General features: G+C 46.8%; 1 protein-coding gene and 1 pseudogene across 1 annotated transcript; both read right to left on the reverse strand.

Annotated features, from left to right (window-relative positions):
• Positions 1-1,345: 1,345 nt before the first annotated feature.
• On the reverse strand, positions 1,346-3,136 carry LOC121048322. Its single transcript, XM_042293497.1, has one exon. The coding sequence runs from the start codon at positions 3,134-3,136 to the stop codon at positions 1,346-1,348; it is 1,791 nt and encodes a 596-aa protein (XP_042149431.1).
• A 6,005-nt stretch (positions 3,137-9,141) lies between these two features.
• Positions 9,142-9,948, reverse strand: LOC115321731 (annotated as a pseudogene).
• Between the last annotated feature and the right edge of the window lie 3,016 nt (positions 9,949-12,964).

A 12,964-nucleotide genomic window follows, 5' to 3' on the forward strand; every position in this document is an offset into this window, starting at 1 on the left:
TACTCGGTCTAGACCAGGAGCGGAGTGCGTTCGTAGAACATGCATGGCCTCGCGTACTTCTGCTGCCGTAATAGGCTCGTCCATTATTAGGTTTGGGTCGCCCGTGTATGAGGGCAAGGGCATTTTGGTATGGTTTCCGAGGTATCGTTTTTTGAGTTCATTGATTAGGTCTTTGTCTGATCCCGGGTAAGTATGGATTATTTTGCTGAGGTTGTGCCTCTGCGTAGTCTTACTGTTCTCGGGATCGAGTAGGCATCTTAGTATGCGCCATGTTTTGGCCATGCCTATTTGCGCTTCTATGCCATCACACGCACTATTCCAGTTTTGGCGTGTTAGTTGGTCCGCATAGTCTTCAATTTGTTTGTTTAAGATTGTTAGGCGTTTACGCAGGGATCTATTCAGTTTGTGTTGGTTTAGTCGTCTTTGTAAACTAGCTGTTGCTTCCCACATGTGAAGTAGCTTGGCATCTGCCGCCTGGATATTAGCTTCTTCTGGTATGGTTTTGGTCGCCTGCATAACATTTTGTTGTAAGGTGTCGACCCATGCCTTTATGTCTATTATCTCAGAAACGCTAGTTTCGTTCTTGTTTCTTTGTGATTGCCTAAAAGCGTCCCAGTCCGTGAGGTGGATTCCTCTGCCTTTAGGTTTGGCGGGACCCGTTTGGATTCTGGTGGCTACTATGAAGTGGTCACTTCCTAAGTTTTCTTGCGTGTTGAACCATATGGCACCTGACACGTTTTTTGTGAAGGTTAAGTCTGGTGTACTGTCCACGCTGACGCAGTTTCCCATGCGAGTGGGATGTGTCGGGTCTGTAAGCAACGTTAGTTGCTCCTGCTGTGCGTCTAGCCATAATAGGCGGCCCTTGCGGTGATCGGTGGAATAACCCCATGCAGAGTAGTGCGCATTGAAATCTCCTACTATGATTAGGGGCTGTTTGTTTGCTACTTGTATTGCTTTCCTGAATAGACTGAGAAATCGGTGTTGCTGTTTAGGGTTGCTGTATATGTTGAGCACAAACAGACTGCCAGTTCTTCGCTTTGCTGTAGGAATAATTTCTACTAGGACGTGTTTTATCGACGCAATGCCGGTCTGGTGCAGGAGCGCCGGTATATTTCGTTTGATTAACCTAGAGAGTGTCGCGTTGCCTGTGCCCGATACATCCAGACAGAAGGACGTATAGCCTGATAATTTGACCTGCCCCCCCCCCCCCCCCCCCGTCTTTTGAAGAGCAATTATGTCTGGCATTTCGGAATTTTTATTTTGTAGGAACTGCTGGAGATTTCCCCTCTTACGGCGGAATCCGCGGCAGTTCCATTGCCATATGATGTGCGTAGTGTTTTTACCGCTAATCCTGGCCATCATTAGTCGGGCGGCTGTAAAGCTTAGTTACTTTAATGGGCCCTACGCTGGGCCTCTGTTGCGCGTTTTCTAGGGCCGTAATTCTGGCATTACAATTCTCGCCAAATTGTGTGATCATGGTGTGGAAGTTTTTATGAATTACTTCGAATTTGAGATCAATGACCCTGGTGATTTTATCTATGATGATGTCTTCCCTGATATTACGCTTAAAGTTGCCGGCGCGGGCGGTCGTCTCCTGGGAATGAGGGGATTGTTCTACCGCTCCGCGTTTTGCGGGTAGGTGTTCGATATCAGAATCTGATTCCGCATCTTGTGCTGTAGGTTCTACAACTAACGGGGGTGCATCAATTTCTATAGGGGTCGTTTCTGGATCGGCGGGTGCAGCCGTTTCAGGCGGTGTTGCCTTGAGTTGAGCGATCTCGGCCTTCAGGGCCTTATTCTCTGCTAGTAGTGTTTCGAGCATTTTTTTGATTTTAGTAAGCTCACTGTTGTGAGATGAGGGGAGGGTCGGGTTTTCTGTCATAGTGGGTTTAGGCTGGGAGACTGCACTTGCCCAGCTCATCTTGTTGTTGTTTGAGTTCTTGCTTTCTTGTTTCGCTTGGGGTCTATGTTCCGATGGAAATCTGGTTTGAGATGCCTTGCGGCTTTTGGCCGTGTTCCTTGATTTGGATCGGGAGGAACGTTGGGTCTCCGCTGCTTTTTTGCCGTCTTGACTTGATAGCAATGAGTCTCTGTCTCCGTCGCTCCGGGTGTGTAATGCTTGCTGCTGTTGTCGCCGTTTTTCCCACTGGCGCTGTTTGATGAGGAAAGGCGTCTGAAAGTGTTTCCGGCAGCGCTGGTCTCCCGTGGGGTGGTCTTTGCCACATAGCGCACAGCTGGGGTTACAGTTGTGATTGTCCGTGGGGTTTTGGGCACCACATTCTATGCATTGTTGCTTGTCAGGGGTCGGGCATACGTCCGCGTGATGACCGATGCGGCCGCAGGCGCCGCACACTCCGACTTTTTTCTTGTGGAGGTAGCAGCGGTACTCCGCGCCCCTGTAGTAGACGTAGAATGGTACCTTTGGGCCTTCAAAGATGATGATGACTGAGTTGGTGTTTCCCATACGACGGACCTGCAGGATGGGGGGGTTCTTCTTGTAGATGAGGCTTTTGGTGATGTCTTCCGCAGTGTCGTAATCCGGAATATTGTGGATTACGCCTTTGGAGGTGTCTGCTGGGGGGGTTGCGTAGGCTGTGGCTTCGTAGTGCGTGTCTCCGAATTGGAGTTCTCTGATTCGATTGTATTTCTCAGCGTTTGCCAAACTTGGAGTGCTGATTACTATGATATTTTGTCCCATGCAGGAGCGATATATGTCGTCTTCCGCCTCAGCGATTGTTACTGTTGCGGCACGCAGTACTCCATCTCGAATTAGCGCGTCGTTTAGTTTTGAAATATTAAGCCCGTCGCGGGGACGTACGATGATCTTTATATCTTCCCTTGGCAGTTGCAGCTGTCGCGGCAGCTGTGGTTTCTTGGTAGAATATCTGGTACGCACTGCGCCGGCTCCAGCTGTTTTGCTTGTTTTTTCTGCTGTTAGGCCAAGCTGCGCGAGGGTTCTACGATTCCTGTTGCGGTAGCTGTCAAGCCATCCCGCTTTTTTCGTTACTTGTTCTGGTGTAATATCTGTACCTTCTACTTCAACTACTTCCATTCCATGAAAGGAGCTTACCCGGTGTATCTGTGGGGTGGTTGAGCCACCCTGGGTGCTGCCTTGTAGCTCCTCGGCGACCGGCATCGGGCAGCTGCGGCGCGTCGATGCGACGGCGCCGGAGTCTTGGTTGCTCACGGATCCCATGCGGGACACGACCGCTTCGGCACCGTCATCAGTGCCTTCGGTGCAATCACACCGGAGTTTTTGATCTAAAAAGACGGAGCTCGCCACAGCCGTGGCATCTCTAGCTCGTCCTCTTCTTCCTCTTCTTCGTAACATTTTATTTTCTACTCGTTACGAGGGCGATTTGTAGTCACAGTGGTCCATTTTTTTTTGGTCAGGTAATAGGTGAGCTTCGAGTGCAAAAAACGTGCTGCGAACAGTACGGTCCCTGCTGGAGCTCTATTTCGGCTATCGTAGTGTTTAAACGTTGCGGATTACATTTGCGTGCTAAGATTGGTTGCTGAATGAAGCTACAAGAACATTCCGTTGTTCTCCTCTAGCTTTCAACGTCCCCGCGGGCTATTTCCACTGCCACCTGCAGCTGCCGGGGTGGTGCCGAGGGTCGGTGCAAGCACTGCGCTGCAGTATGTTTTTTTGTTAATACTACCGAAGACTCCTCATGCACCAGCCGGCCTCAACAGTGAAGCAGACCAAACCACAAACCAGTGTATGCCACAAACAAACCCCGCGTGGATTTCTTCCCAGGTTATTTTTCTCGTACTTCACTCAGTAGCTTACTGGTGGTGCATTAGATCTAAATATCAAGGAGGCAGCCTCTCGTTCCGTGAGAAATAGTAATCTCTAGTGAGGTTTGAGCATGAGTAGGTAGTAAACTTGGTATGTAGTAACAGATCAGCCTAGGTAAATTCTTTACAATTGGTTCACAATTGCCTTGGCCGTGCATTATTCACGGGGAATATCATTTCATTTGTTGATACAATTATATACAGCACCCATTTTAGGGCACTATTGTGTGATGTTCAGCTTGATGCCAATATGAAGCCTTTATTTTTGTTTTAGGTCCAAGAAGCACATGGCCAGATGTTCGACCTGCTTCACCTTCAATTATTTTGGAGCATTTGCCAGAGGTGGAAGGCCCCTTGTAGAAATTCTAAAACTTTCTGCCAGGAGTGTTGATGACACCATATGCAGAGATGTCCTCAACTCCATGGTTACCCAGGTCTCCCGGGTTGTGGACAAAGAAAGGCTTGTGGGGCTCCTTGCAGCCATGAAGGAACCTCGCCAGGTGTTCCACCACATGGCAGCTTCCTTTGTGGGCCTGAGGATCTCTCTGAAAGCGTTTGACTTTTTCGCTGCACTTAGTGACAGGCTCCAAGATCAGTACGTCGCACATGTCCTGCTTTTGTGCAACGTGGAGGATATGGCCCTGGACACCGAAGGTCAATCCCAGAACCCACGGCATGTTCTCGACTATCTGCCTTTCAAGCATGTTACAGCCAAATCTAATCTTTGCTGCAATGGGCTTTTCAACCCCATTTGGAAGTTGATTCCTTGCAGTGTTTCTGATTGTACTCTATTGCTCTTCAACATTTAGTCTCACTTTTGCATGCAAAGTATTTATGTGACATGAATCTGTTCAAAGCTTTCTTCCTCTAGCCTGCCGACTTGCATGCCTGCAAACGGTGCCTTCAGAGTTCCACTGTGATGCATGCCATGCTGTGAATGACTTTTGTGGCAACTAAAGTTTAATGGATCATGCCAATAGAAACGAAGGATGATATATTGATCATTCAAATATACTGGTGCCACTGGCTTATGGCACAATAGAACTACTGCTATATTACCCAAGCATCAAGGAGAATGCAGAGATTGGTGTTCCACGCCCCGCACGTGCTGGCATCAGCAGTAGTAACTTTTCTAAAGCAAAAGCCTAAAACAAATGGCATCTTGCACGCTCGTTCGTCAATGCTTTATTTTGGTTATTTACTTCGAATCTTTTATAGGGGGAAGGCGTGCGCGTATGGCGCATGAAACACCAATTCCTGCATTCTCCTTAATGCGTGGGTAATATAGCAATTGGTCCATTCGCCATCATATGCAAGATGTCTGGCTGAAAATATCTGCTATTAAAGTTGCAACTTGGGAAATTCATGATGCATGTTTCCTGCAATTGACATTATTTACAGTGCATTCAGAAAGCTTTAATGTGATGCTCTCTGCTTGGCTGTTTGCTTCCTGCCTGATTAACACCTCCAGGTGGCATGAAGAGCGCCGCATACGCATTAGTAGCACCACGGCCAAGCCCATCCGCACCAGAGGAGGCGATTATGAAGCCTTAGCCAGAAGCATGGGCCGGCCAAAACACTTCTCAAACAAAGCTGTGCAGTATGGTAATATGCACATATATTCACGTTTCGGCCCCAGCCACGCATGACATGATCAGGTGGCAACAAATGCATAGACCATTTACCGAAACCCTCGCTCCCAGCGATCTCATCTGTTTCTGCCCTCCTTTTTTGTTGTATTAATAGTGCACAACTTCTGGAGGTTTTCGGTACGAGCATATAGCCTCAGGTAATGCTTTTATCGCCAAGGTTAATTTTTTTTACATCGGCTCGTGCCGGTAGCATGCGAATGATGAAAGGGGTACTGCGGTTATGGTTCCTGCATTTTGCGGCAACCTTGGCATCGGTGTTCTTGGTGTTTCATGCTTATGCGTTTCTGTCGTTCCTGCACTGCGATCTGCAAAAAGCTTTAAAAAGCTCATTCTGAATACCTGCCCAGCCCTGCTATTGTCGGTGGTACCAGCATCGACAAAAATGGCAGCACGAATGGAACATAACAATTTCTGGTCTATAGAAGCCAAGTGCTTTGTGTAACTTTTCTAACATGGATATTGTTCTGGTTGATCTTGTTAAGCAAAGTAGTACACTGTAACGGCATGTCACCTTTGGAGTAGCGAATGCAGGCATGATTTTGCATTCTGTCGCCTTTCTCTCTTTAATATGCGTGCAGGTATCCAGAAGGAAGGTACCGCAAGAGAAGAGCTGCAGGAGAAGCTAGGCACGCCAATTTTCTAGGTAGATGTTTTTTCTGATATTCATCACCCTGGGTCAATAGTGCGACAAGGTTTTCACTTTGTGCAATATCAGACAGGTTTCGTTGTGATGCCCCAGCAGCCCTGGCTGTGCTTAGCCCAGTCAGCCTCATGATGGTAGACGGTGAGACGGTGCTGGTAGAAATTAAATGCCCATAAACCTGCCAGGACTGCCCGATTCTGGATCGTGCCGAAAGTCAGTGCAATGTTCCCTACCTTGTATACAGAGAAGGTGATCTGTCACTTGAGCCACCTCACCCGTACTACACCCAAGTGCAGGTTCAGCTGTATGTGCTGAACCTGCAGAAGGCAGTATTTCATGTCTATAGCCCAAAAGGCTCAGAGTCCATCCTGGTGAAAAGAGAGGATGGATTTCTTGCAGAGACCATCCCGAAACTAGAACATTTTTACTTCACCTATTTTTTCCCAATTATTTGCAAATGAGGTTTTCAATGTTTATGAAACACATGTCGCATTTATTGCACAGATGAAAGTGTAACAGCAGAAAACATGTCAAAAGGAAAATTGAAATGCTACGTGTACTAGTCTAATTTTTATGTTCAGGAAAAGGTATTTCGGACCACTGTATTGCTTTTACAAATAAAGTTTTTTTGTACACAAAACTGCTTTCAGTCTACGATTCCGGTGACAGTGACTTCCACTGCGTGCAGAGTTTACGTTAAACTCACTGGATTCCAGACTGGAGTGTTTTTTTTCTCTTTACCATTCATATTCGATTTGTCATCCATGCATGACTAGCCGTCGTAACCTTCACCAAGACAAAATGGTGGTTTTAACATTGGCACATTGTAGGACGTAAAAGAAGGACCTTGATCAGACTGGTTACACTTTATAAAACAAAACTCTAAGCAGTACACATAGCGATGTTCGTTTAAGTTGCAAGCAAATTCGTATTGAGCGTTTAGGCAGTGCAAGGTCTGTCTACCTTTACGAGGTGGTGGTTAGTTGCAAGTGCCAAACAAATCTTGAACACGAAATCAGGTACAAATGAGTGATTCGGGCACAAGGTTACAAACCAATTTCAGTACTCGAATGGGGCAACACTCCAACTAACTAGATTACCACTGAGCAAGTGAATATTATTTTTTACTCGGATTCTAAAAAAAGTGTTTTGCATATAATTCAAACACTTCATAAAGTTTTAAAGAGAAAACATTAACTGTCCCATGGAGCGAGCCGACATCAACAGTTTTGAAGCCGCGCCAAACGGCACCTAAACGTGCTCTCCGCCGTCGACGCAAGTATGTTGCAGACTATATAAGGAAGCGAAATAATGACATGCATGCTTTCGCATTCACAACTCATAAGAAGTGCTTAGGTGTACTTCCAGCCTTTTTGCTTACAAAATTTGGTTGAGAGTAAAAGAAAAACATTTTCTTACATTTGAAGGCTGCGTGCCGTCATAAACTATGAAAAAAAAATACACCTTGTATGCCCATAAAAGTGCATAAACTGCCACATATATAATGAAATTAGTTATGCTATGTATATATAACTTTTTTTACTACGGTTCTTGAGGTGAAAGCAAGTACACACTGTCTGGCGATCCCTCACATGGTACTTTCACTGCAATTCTGTCAAATAGACTGGTTTCACGGGTGATTCTGCTATAACTCTAGTTTTCAGGCGGCAACCAGCAGTGCACGATACCGCTCATGCTATCTCGTGCTCTGCACATGCAGAGCTTAGGTGAGGTTGTCTCAAATGCAGAAAAACTAAAGTTCCCACTACGCACCGCAGCAGCGTAGCCGAACTGGTTGGTGAGATCGGTATCTTGGAGGCAACCTGCCTACTTTTATGTCACATGAAAACACAGACTGAAAGACATTTCCACCTAAAGTATGATCTGTGGGGCCTACTGTAAAAGACTTAAAGAAGCTGTGCAACGATTTTAACGTTGAAAGAATTGGCATCTTCTGCTTTTGATATTGTTGACTGTGTCAAAAATGACAGAAAACACTCCTCCTTTCATCAAATTGTTGTGATTCCGCCGCGTAAAAGCGAGGCAAAACTTAGAATATTTCCCGTCCTGCAGCCACGAGCGGCGGCCATGAGAAACAAGCGGCGTCACGTCACTTGGGTAGTTGTAAAAAAGATAGCACATTGTGCGAATACCTGCTGGATAAAAGGTAACTTTTCTATAAATCTTGTCGTTCTAACGTATATATAAATGCGTAAAAACCCTCGTATCATCGACAAAACTTTTATTATACGGAGTTTTAGTGGCGCTATCTATCCTAGGTCCACAAAACCGCGAATAGCCGCCAATAGCCGGAGGGGGGGGGGGGGGGGGACAGCGCCGGACGGGCAAGGACGGGTATGGCCGGACCCGGATGAGATTTTCCTCCTTTCACCGTATATTTCGCGGGGCGTCCGCCAGCACGTGGTCACGCGGTCGCGAGCGGATGAGTTCTCGCTGCTCGCTGATGGCTCTAAATAGAGAACTTTTCCGGAACCCCGCGCCTACTCAAGTGACGTCACTGTGCACGTGACCCGGAAGACGATGTACGAGCTGAGAGGCGGCAAGAACCTGGAACTTTTTCATTTTTTTTAAATAAAAATTAGGGTATCTAGGCAAAATCTGTTTTCTGTAGTTCACTGCAGAAGTGTCAGGCATCACCTTCCAGAATTATTAAAGCAAAGCCCTGAAATCGCTGCACAGATCCTTTAAATGGTTGTCCATGAGAGGTTAACGCATGCTTTGAGAAAATATAAATATCCTGCATCCTGCTTGCTTAAAGGAAATAAAGCTGAATGTCCTAATTTTGGCATGGAAAATGAGAAATGTAGCTTAGGAATGGGGAACAATAAAGGACAGACGCGGTACAACTTCCAACTAGAGACAATGTTTATTTCCACTGAAGTTTGTCTGTTACTATACAAACTTCGGTGCAAATAAATACTCTATCTAGTGGGGGAGTTGCACTGTGTACATCCTTTATTTCCCTTCCTTCCTGGGCTATGTGCACTTTACCAACATGCTCAATCTGTCTTAGAAGGAGACATCTTACTTTTTTAAAATGGGTGCCTGCATGTTGACAAGTGCTGAGCAAACTTGAACAACCTGGTTCTTCTGTGGGATAAGCGTGACTGGAACTCTGTGCTTTAGAATGGGAAAAGTTCTGAGCCTCTGTATTAGCCTTTCTACATGAATGCGAACTTGTGCGATATGGTAAGTCTTGTCCATGTCCTCCTGAGAAAACTGCTGACCAGCACTTGAGAATGGCAGCACGACGAGGACAGCACTCTTTTAAGCCACGGTAGTTCGGATGCTTGGAAAGCCCTTGTCGCTTAAAACAACATCACCGGGCTGAACCAGAGACAAAAATTCAGACTTAACAGTTATGTGGAAGTCACTTTGTCGGCCCCCATAGATCTTAGATATAAATGAAATCATGCCATTCGGAATTATGCCAATCAGCAATTTGATGGTGTAACCACTTTTGTAGCTGGAGTACAGGTAGTGCTGTTGCTCAGGGTCAGATGGAGATTCAGTTCTAATTTCTGTACAATCAATAATGAATGTGCAATTTAGGTAGTGCGTTTTAAAGGCTGGTGGTAGCGACTCCTTGATAATTTCACGGGCTGGCACAAATACCCATCGTTCAAGCCTCACACTAACATTGTCCTGTAGGGTCCTAAAGATCCGAGAAGCTGTGGTCTTGTGGACGGAAAGGAGAGCGGCCAGTGCGGTGTAAAGGATCCCCAACTTAAGTTTCATTAAGAAGAGAACGAGTTTGTCATCGGCCGGAATATCACTACTTCTGTACCTGGTTGCGGGTGTCAGACACAGTAGGAGGCTGAAAATAGTCATTGTGACACCACATAGGTCCTGCAGTGCCTGCTCTGAATCTCTGAGAGACTGAAACCCAAGGAAACCGCACCGCCGTCGCCAATCTCTTTCTGTGCTTGGGGCCGTGCTTGGGGCCGTGCTTGGGGCCGTGCTTGGGGCCGTGCTTGGGGCCGTGCTTAGGGCCGTGCTTGAGGCTGTACTTCGGAACTAATGGTTGGAAGGAAACATAGAATAAAATATTCCCATTAAACACAGCTGCATAGGAAAAGAACTGAGTTATCCCTATTGAAAAATATTTTTTACCGGAATGTCATTTCCAGTAAAAGTCTATTTTACTGGATTATGGGACTGTTTTCACTTCCAGTAAAGCCGTAGTTTACCGGAATGTCACCGGGTTCTTTACTGGAATGTTACCGGTTGTTTTACAGGAATATTACCGGATTTTTATCGGATGTATATTTCCAGTAAAAGTCTATTTTACTGGATTATGGGACTGTTTTCACTTCCAGTAAAGCCGTAGTTTACCGGAATGTCACCGGGTTCTTTACTGGAATGTTTCCGGTTGTTTTACAGGAATATTACCGGATTTTTATCGGAATGGCACCAGATTTTTTACCAGAATGTCACCGGAAGTGTATTTCCAGTAAAAATCTATTTTACTGGATTATGGGACTCTTTTCACTTCCAGTAAAGCCAGAATTTAGCAGAAGATCACCAGATTGGCCGGCATTTACCGTGTTTTTTTCTTTTTTTCGGACGTCAACGGAAGGCTCTTAGGAGGAAGCTGGTGAACTGTGGTTGGTGTATACTGTGGTGAACTGTGGTTGGTGTATACACCACCCTATTAAAAAATATTTTTTACCGGAATGTCATTTCCAGTAAAAGTCTATTTTACTGGATTATGGGACTGTTTTCACTTCCAGTAAAGCCGTAGCTTACCGGAATGTCACCGGGTTCTTTACTGGAATGTTACCGGCTGTTTTACAGGAATGTTACCGGATTTTTATCGGAATGGCACCAGATTTTTTATCAGAATGTCACCGGATTTGTACCGGAAGTATATTTCCAGTAAAAATCTATTTTACTGGATTATGGGACTCTTTTCACTTCCAGTAAAGCCACAATTTAGCAGAAGATCACCAGATTGGCCGGGATTTACCGTGTTTTTTTTTCTTTTTTCGGACGTCAACGGAAGGCACTTAGGAGGAAGCTGGTGAACTGTGGTTGGTGTACCCTACCTAAAAATCTGGTATAACTTTTCGCTATCCGGATTATGGAACCGGAAAGCTATCTGGACTCTATCCGGATTCTATCTGGAGTTTAGGTTTTCAGAAATTATTCCTTTGTCTACAATCTGGATTTTGGGTTTCCAGAAACAAATTTCCGGTTCCATAATCCGGATAGGGAAAAGTTATACCGGATTTTTCGGTAGGGTATGTTTACCAGATGCTGGACGATTCGCTAACAATTAAAGTGGTTAGTCCATATAGACCTGAGGGTTCTATGCATTTATTTAACAGGGTCGATACCAGTGAAACAATTTGCAGAGCTGTAGGCAAAAGCAATCAGACCAAATAGGAACAACCAAGTCCTTTGCCGCAAAAGATATCTTTCAAGGTACTCACAATGCCGCTGGGTAAATTCCTAGACGCACGGTAGTTCAACTAATAAAACCGCGCAGGTGCACCACACGGACACACACACGTATACTGTCAGTAGCACGCCTAGCGAAAACCACGACGGCGCGGAACGAACATCCGCCGCCGTAGAGAAATCCCGGGCACACTCACGATGTCGTCCCTGATGCCGTCGCCGCGGGTGCGCCAGGCGTCAGTAGCACGCTTAGCGAAAACCACGACCGCGCGGAACGAACATCCGCTGCCGTAGAGAAATCCCGGGCACAACACTCACGATGTCGTCCCTGATGCCGTCGCCACGGGTGCAGCAGGCGTCAGTTGCACGCTTAGCGAATACCACGACCGCGCGGAGCGAACACCCGCCGCCGTAGAAAGATCCCGGGCACACTCACGATGTCGTCCCTGCTGCCGTCGCCGCTGGTGCACCAGGCGTCAGTAGCACGCTTAGCGAAAACCACGACCGCGCGGAGCGAACATCCGCCTCCCTTGAAAAATCCTGGGCACACTCACGATGTCGTCCCTGATGCCGTCGCCGCGGGTGCACCAGGCGTCAGTAGCGCGCTTCGCGAAAACCACGAATTCGCGAAACGAACATCCGCCGACGTTGAGAAATCTTGTGCAGTCTTTTTCGCTCGCTGGATGCTTCTGAAGGTGGACGGACAGAGGCGTAAGAAGCAGGTCACTGAAAAATATATTCTTTCCATCTGCACACCCAGCTGCTTTGGAAGATATAGGCCCCCACATACAGTAAAAGCTCGTTAATGCGAACCGCAAGAAGAAGCCGCCTCAGTTCGAATTAACGGAAGTTGGAACAAACGAAAGTGAAGTAACGGCCTTTCCTTCTCCCGACACAGCACGGAAAACAAAGTCGTAACGCTCGTGGAATCGGTGCAGCCACCCATCTGAAGCAGCAAAGTCGTCGTAAACCAGATGCTGGGCGAAGTCCGCTGCCTCGCCAGCATGACAGGGCCGCTCAGTGGAATATCGTGTGCACGCATGTCCTTAATACAAAGCAGAAGCGTTTTCTCGAGGTCGGGATACTTTCCGGGCCGCATCCTCTTCCTTTCGTTGGCAACTTCTGCCGCCATAGCGTGCTTTTCGGTATTGCACGCTTCTTCGCAATTTCTTGCTTAGACAAGATTCCGGCGTCCGCTTCCCGCAGGATGTCACTCTTGTTTTGGCACGGTATTTGCCGCGGGCACACGCCATCGTCAAGTCGCAGCTCTGGGTCCGGCGCCACACCACCGATGTCCCCCGAAACAAACTTTAGCCGAGGCTTAACAACACCACAAGGAATCGCGACGGCCGCTACCCCCAAAGCTGAAAAGAAACACGTCCGACGGAGACTGCCGAGACAGACGTGCGTGTGTGTGTGTGTGTGTGTAGGTGTTCTAAAAAAG

The sequence above is a fragment of the Ixodes scapularis genome, unplaced genomic scaffold, assembly GCF_016920785.2.
Source record: "Ixodes scapularis isolate PalLabHiFi unplaced genomic scaffold, ASM1692078v2 PGA_scaffold4__175_contigs__length_147842914, whole genome shotgun sequence".
In the NCBI taxonomy this organism is placed as follows: Eukaryota; Metazoa; Arthropoda; class Arachnida; order Ixodida; family Ixodidae; genus Ixodes; species Ixodes scapularis.